Raw genomic sequence first — 17,547 nt, forward strand, 5'->3', positions numbered from 1 at the left:
AATATTCAATTTGCTGTGGCCGCTCGCACCAAGCAGCTGCACACGCGCAGAAACTATTATGTCCAGTCGCTCACCATTGTGAATTTGTTCGTCGGGGAGTTGGGTAGTCAGCAGTGTATCTAGACCAGTATCAGGGATGCTTTTAGATTCTATAGGGCTGATCTCATTCTCTTTAGGTTGTGACACAGTGTTCTGAATTCTATAACCTTAACCGCATATGATGAAATCCACTTTCAAATGGGATTTAATTTACTTGCAGTTCTGTATGGGTCAGTGCTAGTCTTACTGTATGCAGAACTAATACCAGCTAACTAATCTTTTATATGATCAGGTTTAAAGAAAATCCTTGACGTAGGAGGCTCTGTTGTGGAGATCCCCGGCAGCCTTGCGGTGACAGAGACTACCAGAATGAGTGCCTCTGTCCTCTTGAACAAGTTGTTTGATGATCTGAAATGTGATGCAGAGCGGGAGAATTTCCACAAACTCTGTGAAGATTATGTTCGGTAAGAAGACCTTAAAGCAAAATGTAACCATGACAAGTTCCCCCCCCGTCCCCAAGTATTCTATCTATGCTCTAGATCATATATAGTTGTTTAAGAGATTTGTAATGCTGTAAATATGTTTCAGTCCTTTCAATTTAGCAGAACATCCATTCATTTTGCATAACAGTTTAATAATCTGCTAATTAACAGACAATGACAAATATTTATATCCTTCTGGTGGCCATATCTCCAGAAGGATATAAATACATTAGAGACTGTACAAAGAAGGGCTACTAAAATGGTGCATGGCCTACATCACAAAACGTACCAGGAAAGACTAAAAGATCTTAATATGTATACTTTAGAGCAGAGAAGGGAAAGGGGGGACATGATAGAAATTTTTAAATATATCAAGGGTTTTAACAAGGTACAGGTACAGTGGCAAACGCAGGATTTTCAGAAGGGGGTTTCCAAAGGGGCGGAGCAAAGCACGGAGATGGACACTTAGGTGACCCAGTATATGCCGGGTCAGTTAAAGTATTATAGATAGACCAAATGTATATAAATAATAATAATAATATAAATATATATATATATATATATATATATACATATACATATACTTTGTCACCTACACCTTGACAAAGGGGCATCTGCCCCGAAACATTGGTTGTTGTACTTTTGAATACAAAATTTAAGCACAAGTCCCAGGAGTGCCAGTTTCTTTCTTCCATTTATTGTTCATATACATACATACATATATATATATATATACATACAAGGGCATCAACAACAGTGTAGGCCCCTGGGAATAGCAATGTATTGGGGCCCCTACCGATCCTCCAGTGGTAGGGGTGGGGGAAGTTTTGATGTCCCGCGGGTGGTAGGGGGTATTATATCAGCCGCTCAGCATGTAGGGCCTGGATCAGTAATTTCCACTAATTACCCCTTTATTGCACATATGGTGGGAGATGGGGTGGGAGAAGGGGGCATTGGGCTGAATGAAGGGGCCCTGATACATAACTTCCAGGGTGGTAGAGGATGTTTAATATGCAGAGGAGGGGTGTATAGTGGAGTGGGCTTATTATTCATAATTTTCTGGTGGGAGGACAGCTTGCTTGACTGCAGATATCTCCAGTTCCCGGAAATAGATTTCTTAGATTTTAATGGAATTAAAAACTAGAGAATTCCACCTACCAAATGGTAAAATAGACTAGAGCAGGGGTGGCCAACCGGTCAGAGGTAAAGAGCCAAAAAATATCGGTAGTCAAGCTAAAGAGCCGACATCATGCACGCGCCAAAAAAATGGGCGTAGTCTATTTTGACCCCTTGGGTGGGTGTGATACAAATATGCCTCCAATAGTGCAGTGCCATATATACATATGCCCCCAATAGTGCCAGATACACATATGCTACCCACGGTGTCAGGTATACACCACACGGTGCCGGGTATGCCCCTACGGTGCCAGAAAGCTGGTATGCCCCTACGGTGCAAGAAAGCTGGTATGCCCCTACGGTGCAAGAAAGCTGGTATGCCCCCACAGTGCCACAAACTGCTATGCCCCCACAGTGCCACAAACTGCTATGCCCCCACAGTGCCACAAACTGCTATGCCCCCACAGTGCAAATTCCCCAGCAGCAGCACTCACCATTGTTGCTGCTGCTGCCGGGCGGGGAGAGGACAGTCTGGTGTCCCCCTGCAGTCCTCCTGTCATGTCACCGATGGGAGGAGAGCACAGCACAGCACAGCACGCATATCCTTCCCCCTTACTTCCCTGTGACTGGGCCGTCCACCATTCAAAGCTCGCTGGCCGGCTCCTGATTGGCTGCTGGCCACCAAGCTCTGATTGGCAGACGGCCCAGTCACAAGGATGCACAGTAAGGGGTAGGAGAGATGCGCGATGCGCGCTCTCCTCCCCTCAGAAGGAGAAGGGATTCAGGGATCCGGCAGCAGGGGGGACTGGGACAGACGGTGGGCAGCAGTGGGAGCAGGAGCCGCACTTTACAAGGGGGAGAGCCGCATGAGGCTCAAGAGCCACGGGTTGGCCACCACTGGACTAGAGGATCAGACTTCAGAGCAATCTGCCAATGAGTGTATAAAACTACATACCAGGTGTGTGGAGCTGGAGCAGTAACCATCTGCTAGAAGGCTGACATCTATGGTTCTGGGAACAGAAGAGACAAGCTACTAGTGTCCTTCAAAGGGGGAGAATCCCAGCTTTTGGAGTATACCCTCAGAAAAACTCTAAGTGAGACAGAACCTGAAATATCTGACTGGGGAGAGCAATTAACAGGCTTGGATGGGGACCACTGCTTTGAAGTCCGATATCTCCGGTTCCCAAGGGCCGATTTTTAAAATTCTTGTACCCATGGAAAGAGGAGACCCTCAGCTTTCAGCCTAGGGCCCTTAGACTCCTGGGGGGGTTTCTGGGTACCCAGAAACCCCCCCTGCGTGCGCTACTGAGGTGGGAGACATTCTTCACAGGAAGAGGAGCAACAGAACACGAGGACATGCACTGAAGCTAGAGAGAGGAAGATTCAGGGGAAAGGTGAGGAAGAATTACTTCACAGAAAGAGTAGTAGATAAGTGGAATAGCCTCCCATCAGAGGTGGTAGAGGCAAATACATAAGTACAATTTAAACATGCTTTGGATAAGCATATTGATATCCTTACAAAAAAATCAGGATCAAATATGGTTTGAGGTAACATGTTTAAAAAAAGAGGCAGACTAGATGGGCCAAGTGGTTCTTATCTGCCATCAAATTCTATGTTTCTAATATATGATTTCTATATTCTAGTATTGTGGTGTGAATACCCCAGTCACTTGTGCATACTTGCTAGCAGAAATCTGTTTTGTGTACTTACCTGCAGGATCTGGTTTGAAACCCGTGCCATGGATGGGAAGCTACGAGCAATACAGACAGTCTCCTGCTTATTACAGGGCCCATCTGAAGCTGGAAACCGGACGCTAGAACTTTCTGGTATTATGGATAGCATTATCGCTCTGTGTGCCTCAGACCGCGAGATTGACCAGCAGGTGGCAGTAGAAGCGCTCATCCATGCTGCTGGCAAAGCTAAGAGAGCCTCCTTCATCACTGCAAATGGGGTGGCATTGCTAAAGGATCTATACAAGAAAAATGAAAACGATGCAATCCGTATACGAGCTCTGGTGGTGCGTTTGTCTCCTGTGTCATTTCTGTGTAAAGAAAGCATCTTGCTCATTGCTGCTGTGTCTTATCACTGAATCCTTGTTACACACTTGTGTAGGGCCTGTGCAAGTTGGGATCTGCGGGAGGCACCGACTTCAGCATGAAACAGTTTGCAGAGGGCTCCACTCTCAAGCTGGCAAAACAGTGCCGCAAGTAGGTTTTATTTATTTCTAGTAGAATATGGGAACTCCACTAAAGATTAACTTGCCTTAACTGGAAATGTAAATGTCAGCTCCTCATCCCAGTTAAATCTTATTGTGCAGGTGGCTGTGCAATGAGAGTATTCAGGCGAGCACCCGGCGCTGGGCGGTGGAAGGCTTGGCCTACCTAACGTTTGATGCTGATGTTAAAGAGGAGTTTGTAGAAGATAAAGCAGCCTTGCAGGCAATGTTCAACCTAGCAAAGGTACAGTGTGTACACCTAGCTCACTAATGATGTACTGCAGGAGGTCAGTGTGCTGGTGTTTGTTGTTCTACAGATTGCAGTGCTAGGACTGAATAGAAGAGCTTTGTGTCATGATACAAACACTGTACCCTGTGTATATGTTCCCTGCAGTCACAGGACAAGACTGTGCTCTTTGCTGTTGCATCCACCCTGGTGAATTGTACAAACAGCTATGACCGCGAAGAAATAGACCCACAAATGTTAGAGCTGGCGAAGTACGCAAAGCAGCATGTTCCTGAAGAACACCCAAAGGTAAGACGTCCGGAATGTCACACATATTATAAATCACTGTGTGCCAGATCTCATAGTCAGTCTTGTTGACTTGTGATTTTGTTTCCATTGAATGGCAGGATAAGAGAGAGTTTGTTGAGGCCCGGGTTTCCAAGCTGCTGACTGCAGGAGTGGTGTCGGCTATGGCCTGCATGGTGAAAAATGAAAGTCCCGCATTAACGGATTCATCCAAGGAACTTATATCCAGGTAATTCTCTCCTTGAGTCCTCCACTACATTGCAACAGTATGGCAATACAGAGGGGAATTTGGGTGTCCTAAGAGACAGACGGTACACTACAGAGAGGAAACCTGTCGATCAGATTACCAGCATCACCATGATAAGCAATCCAAAAGAATCATAGTTGATCTCTTAATTATTTCTGGGCTATCTACCCATATTGGCTACATACATTGATGCCTGTTTGGTATAATTAGGTTTTTAATGTTAGAAATGATTTTTGTCTTTGCAGCCTTCAAAACATGATTTCTATAAGGGTCAAGTTATACATTTGTTACATAATTGAAAAGTACTTCACCCTCATTTATTTTCCTGACCTCTGTACAAATATATGGTAACACCAGAGAGTGGTGGGCCTAGGTCTGTGGTTCACAAACTTTTTTTTGAATCACTGCGCCTTTGAGTTTCAGACTTTTTTTCATGGCACCCCTAGGCCAAAAGTTTCTCATTGAGAAAATCAGTACAAAATATTAAATTAAGTAAATTGTATTTATAGCTCATACTTTTGGGTCAGGGATGTGATAACAGACAGGATTCACTTCTGTTTGTCCACAGTTTGCCTATTACATTGGTCATAAATAATTTGAATTAGTCATGGACCACCAATCCAGGGCATCCCTGCAAGTCCCCCAAGGCACCCCCTGGGTACCCCATTGAGCTGCTTCAAAGCTCCACAGATGCAGAGGGGAATGGAGGATAAATAGTGGAAGAGGAAAAGGGTGACGGGGAGAAACAGTGGGAATGGGGCATGACCGAGGGTAATGGAGGAGGTATGGAGATACAATGGATAAAGGACCAGATGCACTTTGCTTCAAAAGTAATACAATGGAGAGTGCTAAAAAAAACAATCTATCAGCTGCTGTCTGACATTTTTCAAACAGCCTGTGACATGACAGGAAGAAGCTGATTGGCTGGCTGTTTGTCACTCTCCATGTTATCACTTTTGAAGCTTAGTGCATCTAGCCCAATGTGTGGGATTGTGACAGTGGGGACAAGCACCCAGTTCAGTTGAACTAATCCATGGCTGTGAAAAACTAGGCGAGAATGAACTGGAGACCTTCATGCCCCTTTCCCACTGCAGGCTTTACACGGTAAAATGCCGTTTTTTTAAACGGCTAGAGCTGCAGTGGGAAAGCTCCAGGTTGCTTAACACGGGTAACAAATACCGGTATTTGTTAACCGGGTAAAAAGCAGTGTTTTTACCGTGTAAGAGCCGTTTTTTTGGCAATGGGAAAGGGTTTTAAACGGTATTTAGAAATAATAATAAAGGTTAAGAACATGATTGGTGCATGTGATGTTTTTAATGACAGGCAAGGTTTACTAGAGAGTTTAAACGTGTTGCTTTGTGGTTTTACACGGGTAAGTGTGAATGGGACAAAAACTGCTTTTAAACATTGTTTTAACGTTTAAAAGCTGCAGTGGGAAAGGGTCTTTGTGGCTATTACCCGGGTAAAGACCCGTTTAAAAAAAACGGGTCTTTACCCGGGTAGGCAGTGGGAAAGCAGCATCAGATGGCAGTGGCACCAGGAGGATATGTGAAGTGAAATAAGTATTATTATTATTATTATTATTATTATTATTATTATTACTATTAATATGAGGAGCTGTGACTTATAATTGTGGAGAGAAGCTGACGAATGGGGCAAGATGCACAGTAGGGGGAGTCAAGAGCGCAGTGCATAAAGGCCAGGGGAAACCTGTGCAGGATGAGGTGGGCTGACTGCATGATATACACAGTGGCTGCTGCCTGTGAGAGAGGGCCCTGCTTACTGTGCTTTCCTCAGTTCTGCCCTCAGTTGGCAGGCTCTGGCTGTGAGCTACCCCTATTTCACAGACCGTTGTCTGTGAATAAGGCAGTATGTCGCTGTTGTCCTCATCTGGTGTCAGAACTCCCATATTAGTATGGCTGAGAAGGCAGACTGCTGCAGATGCACACACTGGGTCAGCCCTGCCTCCCTAAGTGAAAGGGCTTTTCCCTCAGACAGTGAGGCACACTTGCTCCCTGTGCTGGGCCTGCCACATAGGTCCCTTAGCCTCAATAATAGATCGGTAAGAAATTCAGCTTTACTGCATGTATATACATAAATATAAACCACACATGCTGCTACTATTCCTGTAGAGGTGTCTGCACCTTACTGTGGAGCAGTGGCAGCTCGCTTCAGAGAATTGCCTTTTCTCTTCTCCTCCAGGGTCTTCTTGGCTGTAGTGGAAAAACCAGAAGACAGAGGAAATGTTGTAGCTCAAGGAGGAGGAAAGGTGAGGCGTTCTCACCCTGGTTAAGATTGTGTGAGGGTTTTTTTCTATCTTTAAAATTTTGCTCTAAATATTCAGATGCTTTGAATGTCATTTTCTATTCAGTAAGGCTGGTTTCACAAACTCCGGCTCCTGCCGGACGGTGAAATCCCGCACGGCCAGGGAGCCATGCCGCACACATTAGTTGTGAATGGACACTATTGTGTCCATTCACACGGGACGGCCACGACCCGGCCGCACGGTTGCAGCCGAATCCCGCCACTGGAAGGGACGGCTGCCGGGCTGTGGCCATCCCCTCCATGATAAACTACTGTGTGCGGCATGGCTCCCTGGCCGTGCGGTATTTCACCGTCCGGCAGGAGCCGGAGTGTGTGAAACCGGCCTAACTGTTATAATTATAATATATATAATATATAATTATAATTTTTGACAAATAATTCACTCATTTATTGCCAAGTGATAATGATATCTGTTTTCCAAGTATCCCTCCAGGTGTTTGTTTGCTTATGGCTTTCTTTCAGTAAATTTACCTTTTTGTGTTTACTTCCATTGCATAATATATAATGGCGCAGGAATTCCATATAGATACTCCCTATTTATTCTAGATTCCCAGATACTTGCATATTAAGCTCACATTTTGTAAAACAGAATAAATTCCGCAGAGCTGTGACCTTGCAGCAGTGGTAAATGTATCACCAAATGCAGTGTTAGTAACCACAAATCTACCAAATTTATGGTTCTAATGGTTTGTTTTTCAAGAATTCTTTTTTTTTTTTTTTTTATATATATTTTTATTATGCATAAACACCCTATAAAAGACAGTACATTTAAAAAAAAAAAAGTCATTCACATTTTGAATTTAGCATAAGAGACAAATATTGTAATGACATACTGGTTTTACATCAATCTGTCCTCTAACAGTGTTCTATGGTGGACCCTTATACATGCAAGAAATAGAAGATACATATAAAGTTGGTTTGTTCCAGGAGACAATTATTTTTTATTTTTACTGATTTAAACATAAATGTAAATCAGGCCCTGCATTATATACTGTATGTAATAAGTTGTATTGTTTCTGCACCGAGGCTCATCCCTGCTTCCCATGCCTTTTTTATTTCTATTTTTTTCATCTGGTCTCTCATGGCCATGTTGCCTATATTAGGTCAATTCCTAGTCTCAGCATAATGTGTTTAGACGCTCTCTAGTTAATACAATTCAGGTCAAAACTCATTAAGCTGTTATGGTTGTTCAGCCTGAGGTGTGGCTTGATGGCCACCTCGAGCATAAATGTCTCCCTAGGGCAGTGGTTCTCAACCTCAGTCCGCAAGTACCCCCAACAGTGCATGTTTTGCAGGTCTCCACACAGAATTGCAAGTGAAATAATTAGTGTCAGTAAGTAATGAGTACACCTGCTAAGTGACCTGGAAAACATGAACTGTTGGATGTACTTGAGGACTGTGGTGGAAAACCGCTGCCCTAGAGCACCAGTATACAGTGTGCCTGTCTCCGGCATTGGCACTGATGAGCACCTGCAGTCTTCTGCTACTCGTCTAACCCACCATCTTCCATCTCAAGAGTGTGACAATATGGCTCTCTGAGCACCGCTGCCTCCTTACCCTGCTGCATCTTCTGGCCCTGATCGCCCTTATTCCCTGAGGCAGCCACAGAAGGTTTTGCTTTTGCAATGGTCTCTCAGCAACAACTTGGGTAGACTTGATGAGTCTACATCCTCTTGATGCCATGTATGTTAGATGGACTGTGGCACTCAGATTCCTCATTAGAGATGCAGAAAGTCTCCTCTTTCAAACGAGGGACCCCCAGAGTCTGTGAGTGGGGGACCACTTTTAATACTCTTTCATCAATTTATTGGCTATTAAAAAGTACTGCAATGTTTGGTACTTGTTTCCTAGCACGGCCACAATCGCGGGCATCGTGTACCTTTAAGTAAAGGTACACGATGCCCGCGATGGACCCGATTTCCTTTGAAATCAGGTCCATTTTGCCGGCAAAGGCAAAATCGGGGGCATCGCGTCGGTCGCGTGCATTAACATGGCCCCCAATGCGACCGACGCGATGGCCGCGATTTTGCCATAGGCTTCAATGTTAAAATATTTTTAACATTGAAATCGAGAGCATTGCGTCGGTCTTGTGCCATTATAATGGCACAAGATGAGATGGACTTGATTAAGTCCATCTCACATAGGAAACAATGTGAAATGGGCCAATATGACCCATTTCACATTGTATATGGCCCCGTCATGGGTTACGCAACCCCATTGTGAGCGTCACCCCACGATTGACGCCAACCCGAAGCGTGGCGAGCGCTGCGAGGGGCGGCGGTGCGTGTCCTCCGACCTTTTCATACCCCTACTATCCACGTTGGCGTGGAGTTGAGAATATAAAGTGTGGCGAGCCCCACGAGGAGACGCGTATACCTGTGAAGTTATACTCGTCCCCTCGCGGGGCTCGCCACGCTTCGGGCTCGGTGGCTCGCTGCACTCGCCACACTTTATATTCTCAACTCCACGCCGACGTGGATAGTAGGGGTATGAAAAGGTCGGAGGACGCGCACCGCAGCCCCTCGCGGGTTCGCTGCGCTCGCCACGCTTCGGGTTGGCGTCAATCGTGGGGTGGCGTTGAGGGGGTAAAATTGGGGGTCTGGGGAATACTTTACATTGAATCCAATGTAAAATAGGGTCCCAGGGACCCTATTCACATTTGATTCAATGTAAAAATTGGGTCGATGGCGTCGGTCGCATCGCATGCGATTTGGTCGCATGCGATGCGACCGACGCGATTTTTCCGACACGATCACCTCGATGCAAATCGGTGTGGCCGTGCTAGGAAACAAGTACCCAATGTTTTACCTGGAATGGGTTGGGCTTAATTTATATATTTGGGGGTCTGCTGTGATGTCATTTAGCCATGCCTCTTCAGGTTAGAGCAGCGAAGGGGTTAAATGCTTGGTTCTTATCCAATCCATTACCAGGATGTAATGCAGTTATTGAAGTAGAGATGAGAACACCGCATGTTCCATCCATGTCCTATACAGTTGTACCATAATTTGTGTTGTATGAATATAGTATTTGTCTAGGGTATTCTCCTAATAGTCTGCACTAATGACTGCACTTAAATGATTAGATTAACGCTCCTAATGTACATTAACACCATATACTTGATTACATACAGGCTTTGATACCACTGGCATTAGAAGGAACAGATTTGGGAAAAACAAAAGCAGCACAAGCTCTGGCCAAGATAACGATCACATCAAACCCGGAAATTGCATTCCCAGGTGAAAGGGTGAGTAGTACCCAGGATCTCAGCAGTCTGGCTGTGCAATACTCTCCTGCACAGTAAACGGTTGCTTCCCCAGTATATGAAGAAGGTTTTTTGGAGTGCTCAGGGGTTGCGTAACCCATGCTATCCCAATACTTTTATCACAATGGATTTTCTTCCTCTGCAATGTTAAAAAATGTACTAAAATTGCTTTAAATACTAATGTGTGTGACACATAATAGATACTGTACAGATGTTTACTCATCTGACATGGGCAGTATATCGGACATCACCTGAATACAGCAGTTGGGGGAGGGTGGTTCTTTAGTGAATGGAAGTTGGATCTTGGTGTGGTATTACTTTTCACACCATGAACTCTCAAATTAGACTCTCCATTCTCTGATGAGCAGGAAGCGATCATAGACTTTGCACATAGTAGGGGTCTCTGGTGCCACACAGCTCTGCATTTGTCCTTCATTCATGGCTTGGACATACAAAGACTGCAAGACACTTCTCCGACAGAAATCATAGTTGCTTTTTATGTGTCCATATAGTTACATGTTGTCTTTGTTATTTGCTTATACACCTAATGGGCCTAGTGTCAAAGGGACACAGTACAGAGGGCAAATGAAGAGCTTGGTATTGTAGCTGCTGAATGACAGTAATTGTATTTATACTCTCAGATATAAACTAGGTAGTAACCAAACTACCTAAACTGAAAAACAGTCTCCTAAAATCCCCTAATGAGTAATCTGTGGCTAGAGAACAGATATGTGTGGAACCTACCTAGTATAGGATCCACATAGGAAGTGCTACAAGTTAGCATGTATGTGGAAGAGGATCCACCTTGTATACATAGGGGAGTATGCATCTAAGGCACACAAGTTCTGACTAGGTTAGTAGGTGTTAACTCAATTTATGTTCAGTATTTAACACTGGTATGGTTAATGATAAATGGTGTGTGGTACTGTATCCAGCCAGGATGTAAATTAGTAGGCAAGGTTAACAGGCAAATGTCATTTGCAGTGACTGAAATGATATGCAAACTGGTCTCCTCTTTCACATAAATGCTAACTTGTAGCACTTCCCATTTTGGGTGTAGCAGTGAGAGCGATGGCGTATAATGGAATTCCCATAGGACTTGGATTGCTAGCAGAAGGTAATGGAATAGTCCCGCTCTGCCTGAGATGTAATTACCCCAGCGCCAGTCACAGTAGTGCCCATCTGTTCTGGTAGTCAGTGTTATTACCCCAGACCTTGATGTCGGTGATAATTGTGCCGGACCAACTGCCTGTCTGTTCTGGTCCTTTTGTCAGTGCTAGTGGGCAGAGTTCTAATGCTTTGTTGTAGATGACAACATAGTCCCTTCTGTGTGTGTGCGTCTTCCAAGCTGGGGAGCCCATCATATTGACGCACCCTCCATCTCTGCTGTGCAGCATTGACTTTCTCTTACCTTTACTAAATATGTGATCTCCCCTTCATCCTCATTGTCCACTGTGCATTCCATAACAGATCTATGAGGTTGTCCGGCCCCTGGTCAGTTTGCTGCATCTGAATCGCACTGCTCTGCAGAATTTTGAGGCACTAATGGCTTTAACCAACCTGGCTGGGATCAGCGAAAGGCTGCGGTGAGTAACCCTGTAAGACTAGGTTATGACAGTAACGCAATTCCTGCAGATTGCATTTAATACATTAATGTTAGTATTGTGCTTACACTATACTGGAAGACAACATGCTGCAATATAATGTTTGGATACTACCATATCCTACAGAGATGTCTCCGACATTCCTGACTATCTGTAAATGTGTTCCGCAGGGGGAAGATCATCAAGGAGAAAGCCGTACCAATGATTGAGGGTTATATGTTTGAAGAGCATGAAATGATCCGTGCGTCTGCGACAGAGTGCATGTGCAACATGGCATTGAGCAAGGAGGTGAGGCTGAAACGGAAGCCGTATATGCTTTTGTATGTCGTGTGCACACAGACACTATTCCTATCAAATGTTCCTAGGAATGAGATTTACATCAATTTGTTTTCTCTCTGTGTGTTGTTATACTCAGCCCATTGACCCACTGTACTTGGCCTTAAATAACTATTTTATTGTTCAGATTGTGCACTGCTTACCCCTGTAGTAGCAGCAGTTGTTCCCAAATCCTGCAATATAAGATGGGCTGGTCACCTAGTATTCCTTATCCATGACCTGGACAGTACATCTATTAGAACTTGTACAAAACTCCATAGTGCTTGCATTAAAAATGATACAGTTTCTGTCACTTGTGTGGGGTAAGAACATTGGACACTATAATGGTACAAAAATGTCACATACTGTAGGCATCGGTAACCACTCTCCCAGAATTTGCAGGAGAGTCACCATCAGCTTGTTTTGGATTGTGGGAAGAAACCATAGTACCTGAGGGAAACCCATTGAAGCATGGGAAGAATATGAAAACTCCACAAGTACTATGACCAAGTGCTATTCACATATTCCAGATATAGGAGGGTATTTGGTCTCTTGTTCCGGCCATTAATAGTACTGGCACTGGCAGGCAGTAGCAGGGCTCAGTGGCTGCACTGTATCCCCCACTCATCCCTCTGTCTTGCGTGGTGATTTTAAGCCAAAATCCCAGGATCTGCCGAGCCCGATCCTAGGCAGCAGTTGCAGGCACCATAAATGAAATGTCACTCCCAGGTGTACACTGTGTTTCTGCATTTCAGTTCTGTGAGTGACGTGACATTATGGGTTATAGGAGCAGGTGGATTAAGCCTTGTGAAGAGATGAAGTAGAAGGTTATAATGCACCAGTTAATCTACGTTTGAAAAATGACAGTTAGGTTTGATTGACTTGTGCATTATCAGCTTCTACTTTATCTCTTCACCAGCCTTAACACATCTGCCCCAGTGTTAGAAGACTGGCTGTCATTTGCTGATAGGCTTAACAATATGACTGTTGCCTAGATCCAATGTGACATTGTGCTCGTGTGATAATGGTTCTGCTTCCTCTAGGTACAAGACCTGTTCATGGCGGAGGGATCAGATCGATTAAAGTTGATAGTTTTGTACAGCGGTGAGGATGATGAGCGTCTGCGTCGCGCAGCTGCTGGGACTCTCGCTATGTTGACCTCTCTGCAGCCCAGTTTATGCCAGAGGATCACACAAGTGGTAAGAGGCGGTCATTCTGCATGGCTGCATTGGGACTGATTGATTGGTTCAGTGCTTAGATTAGAACAGTTCTGAGCTCCCGACACTGAGCACAGATATGTGTGAATAGGTGCTGTGTGAACAAAAATGTCAGAAAAGGTTACTTCTTAGTAGATTTCAGCTAATTGGAACAAAAACACATTTACTTGCTTGGAGATATTTTTCATGTTACCATTGCTAGCAGTAGAGATGTTCGTCTGATAAAATGTTAATATAAAGTAAATGCAGCAGCATGGATTTTCTTAATAATTCTTCCAAAGTAATGATGTGCTCCGACACGAATTAAAACGGAGCATTTTTTTTTTTTTGATAGATTATGTTTTATGAGCTGACCACCAAGTTGTCACAATTTTTTCATTTCCTCTACCCTCATGAAGATATAGAAGATGGCTGTGATCACTAGGAGATTATTTTCCCCCTAAGCCAGGCATGTCCAAACTATGGATTGTAAGCTCCTCCGAGTAGGGCCCTCTTCCCTCCTGTTGTCAAAGCCCTCTTCTCTTCACATTTCATTTAAAGCTCTCCTATACTTAAACACTCAGTGACCATCTTCGTCTGCATACTCATCTCCATCACTGGCCTCAAGCCTCTAGTTGTATGTTAATTGAGTCCTCACTACTTATATTTAAGCTGTAATGTGTATTGAACTGTGGTGCTCTTTATTTGTACTGTATTTTTGTTATTTATTCAATGTTATGCCAAGTTTTGTCTCCCTGTATTGTTCCTTTGTACGGCGCTGCGAAACACTTGTGGCGCCTTATAAATAAAATTATAATAATAATAATAAAATAATATGGCCCTCCAGCTGTGAAACTACGAGTCCCATCATGCCTTGCCACAGTTTCGCTATTAGGGAATGCTGAAACTTTGACAAGGCATGCTGGGATGTGTCGTTTCACAACAGCTGGAGGTCCACAGTTTGGACATGCCTGCCCTAAGCACTGCTGATTCCTAACTGTCTGATAGGGCCAGTTACTGTACATTTCTAAAAACTTATGAGATGGGTTTAGAGAGGTAACTGCAGTGTGCCTCAGCCCATGTTATGTGTGCCAATTCCACCTGTTCTACGGATAAGAACACAAACCATAACTAGAGGTAACTTGGAGGTGTGTCCTATTTATATCTATCACGGGGGCTTGTCGTGCATTTCCTTACTTTAGACTGGACTTCGTTATTTGGTTAGTATGGTATGTGTCTTTCTTGATGTTATTCATGTAGAAAGCTGACCTATCCATATTGTGTATAGTTCACCTTTTTATATTCTATTTAAATTTTAGTCTTCAGCTTGTATTGATATTTGTTCATAGCCTAACTTGAATACTCCCACCACTTTGCCATTGCAGACTGCCCATTGGTTACAGATCCTTCAGGCTTTGCTCCTCAGCGAAAACATAGAACTTCAACACCGTGGCACCATCATTGTCTTGAACATGATGAGTGAAGACAAGGAGCTGGCAGAGAAGCTGATGGAGAGTGAAATGTTTGAGATCCTCACTGTTCTGTCTAAGAATGAGAAGGAAGAAAAGAAACGAGCAGTGGCTCACGCGGCTCAGGAGTGTTTAACCAAAGCTGTTGCGTATGGCTTAATTAAGCCCAACGTTTCTGTACAATCTGACTAAGGAAGTTCTGAAGTGTCCAGAGACAGATAAGTCATAGTGGTTTTCTCTTCTATCATCCTGTGCTATTTACACATCCCCAAAAGTCTTTGTTCCTGAATAGATCTGCTGAACTGAGAGTGGGTCACATCTTGCCTAGAGTGCTCCATGCAAGTCCAGGTGGGGAGAGTGCAGTCCCAGAACAATCAATATTCAAGAAATTGGACTGTGTGATAATGCGTGTGGCTGATGATAGAAGTCTTCCAGGGTGCGGACATTGCTTAACAGAATGCTGTGTCCTTTGTGATCCAGCCACTTGAGAGAGGGCTTACTGATTTAATCATTCCATTTTGTTCTGCCACGCCCATATGTAATGAATGGAACACTGGATTTGTTGCAGTCCATAGCAAGTCCCTGATTGGGTGATTCCTTGAACTAATTGCATAATATGCCGTTGCATATGGTTTCAGTGAAAAAGATTCTCTGATCCCCTAATATAAAAAACTTTCAAAAGAAAACCTATGAACTCTGAAGCCTTAATACTTTTCTTTTCTTTTTCTTATAGCACTACACATATATATGGTCACTGTCACTGACTCAATGCTGACACGTGTGATTTGGTATATATATTCTTACTGAGATGTTATTTTTGGACTTGTATATTTTTGATTATTTATACTATAAATGATTCCTAATTAGTACATCATCTAATATAATTTAGTAACAGCAATATTCTGGAGTGTGCGAGCAGTTTCTACCACTGCCCTTATGGGTAACTCAGTAACAGCCGGTTTTGTCAGGAGCTGTGTGTACAAATACGCAAATGTAAAGAAAACTACAGTAGTAGTGCTTTTGGTTTGCAGAAAAGAATCTAAGGACAAAACTTGGTCTGATTCCAGTTATATTAATGCTGTTTATCACATTCCAGTCCGCTTTATTTCATTTAGCTTGAGAATGGTGGAGGTATGCCACACACTGCTGTCAGTGTTGTCTCTGAAAGAAATCTATGGGGATCCTAAAACAAAGCCCTACCAGTTCTAATACATGCAGATACTTAAAGTGTATTTGTGATGCCCACACTGACCCTGAATGCACATTATATGGCTGCATTAGAGCTAGATGCGCTTCTAGAACTACTGTGATATTACACATAAGCTACTGCTATTGCATTGGAAATGGGAGACGGGGTTCATACAAAGCCAGAAAACTGTATGCAAATGGTTCCTGGTACTGTAAGTAGGGGCATTACTAGTTATTTGTTGGCGCCATAGCAAAAGTTTGTATATATCTATATACATTTATCCCCATTGGTTGGTATATAACACATGTTATTTACACAGGGCAGATGGGCCCCATAGCAGCGGCACCCCCTGCTCCTATGCTAGTTACGCCCCTTGACTGTAAGCATTCTAAATAAGATCTGAGCTGCTTATTGGCAATATAGTATTTTGTAACAGCAAATTATTCATCGCATGCACAGTGGATGATACAACAAGCCACACTGTAAGCCACGTGCTGTACACATTTTACCCCAGATGTTTTCATATACTGATGTTGCAACACTATATATTTTCTCTGCTCTGATCCAGATGAGAGATGAACATTGAAGAGTCACCTGGGGTTGGGCACCATAGACAAAGCCAAGAGTGGGTGGCCTGTCATTCGTTTGGCTATGTTTGGGACAGTCCAGTTAATTGATATTTGGCTTTCTATAGCATAGGGTATGGTTCTCGTGAATGTTTCGCTTCATCTGTACTAAAGGTAAAACCATGTATAGTTTGTATATTTTTCTCCATGTTTGCTTGGGGTTTCCTGATGTGCCAAACCGCCCCTCTTGGCAAGTCAAGTCCCATTGACAAGATGTCTTAGTTGCAATGATGCGAGTAGGGTGCACCAGGAGACTGCAGCTTTGTTAGATATTCAACACTTGTGTATATATATATATATATATATATATATATATATATATATATATATATATATATATATATATATATATATATATATATATATATATATATATATGTATGTATGTATGGGACAGAGTGCCTGAGTCTGCATGCGAAGTGCTATGATGCAGTGGCCTTGGGTATTTTTTTCAAAGCAAGTTCCGTTCTGCTTTATATACAGACTCTCACACACTATGTAAGCGTTGTATATCAAGATAATCCACAGTCTTCTGGTGTGTCCTAGTTGCATCACGTTGCTACAAAGATGCAATTTCATTAGAAAAGACACCCAACACTAACCGTATTAAACTGGCAGCTCACTCTCAATAGGCGTCTCCCGCTGCATGGCATATTGAAGCTACAGCTGTATGTGCCCATATGGTAGGCACCACAAAGTTGACTCAGGTCTTTTTGAAGCCAAGCAAAAAGACTTAGGGGGGTATTTAATCTCGGGTAGGGATGGCAATCCCGGGGCATTTTTTCAATCCCGGATTCCGGAATTGAAAAATGCTCAATCCCGGGATTGGCATCCCTAAAAGAAAAACACACCCTGTCCACCCCTACATGGGCGGGCAGGTGCATGGCAGCCAGGAGCGGAGCAGCGCTGCGGGGGGGGGGGGGGGCCTG

The 17,547-nt window shown here is 43.6% G+C and overlaps 1 protein-coding gene across 1 annotated transcript in view; it reads left to right on the forward strand.

Annotated features, from left to right (window-relative positions):
- Positions 1-16,908, forward strand: part of UNC45A (unc-45 myosin chaperone A) — a 31,944-nt gene extending 15,036 nt beyond the window's left edge. The window contains exons 9-20 of the mRNA XM_083184114.1: positions 332-503; positions 3,355-3,655; positions 3,751-3,845; positions 3,956-4,097; positions 4,248-4,388; positions 4,487-4,614; positions 6,835-6,901; positions 10,088-10,201; positions 11,690-11,805; positions 11,994-12,111; positions 13,182-13,337; positions 14,720-16,908. Of these exons, the coding sequence (XP_083040240.1) occupies positions 332-503; positions 3,355-3,655; positions 3,751-3,845; positions 3,956-4,097; positions 4,248-4,388; positions 4,487-4,614; positions 6,835-6,901; positions 10,088-10,201; positions 11,690-11,805; positions 11,994-12,111; positions 13,182-13,337; positions 14,720-14,995 (1,826 nt within the window). The 3' untranslated portion in view covers positions 14,996-16,908. The remainder of the gene's footprint in view (positions 1-331; positions 504-3,354; positions 3,656-3,750; positions 3,846-3,955; positions 4,098-4,247; positions 4,389-4,486; positions 4,615-6,834; positions 6,902-10,087; positions 10,202-11,689; positions 11,806-11,993; positions 12,112-13,181; positions 13,338-14,719) is intronic.
- The last annotated feature ends 639 nt before the right edge of the window (positions 16,909-17,547 follow it).

Source organism: Crinia signifera, chromosome 4, assembly GCF_055691185.1.
Source record: "Crinia signifera chromosome 4, ASM5569118v1, whole genome shotgun sequence".
Classification (NCBI taxonomy): Eukaryota; Metazoa; Chordata; class Amphibia; order Anura; family Myobatrachidae; genus Crinia; species Crinia signifera.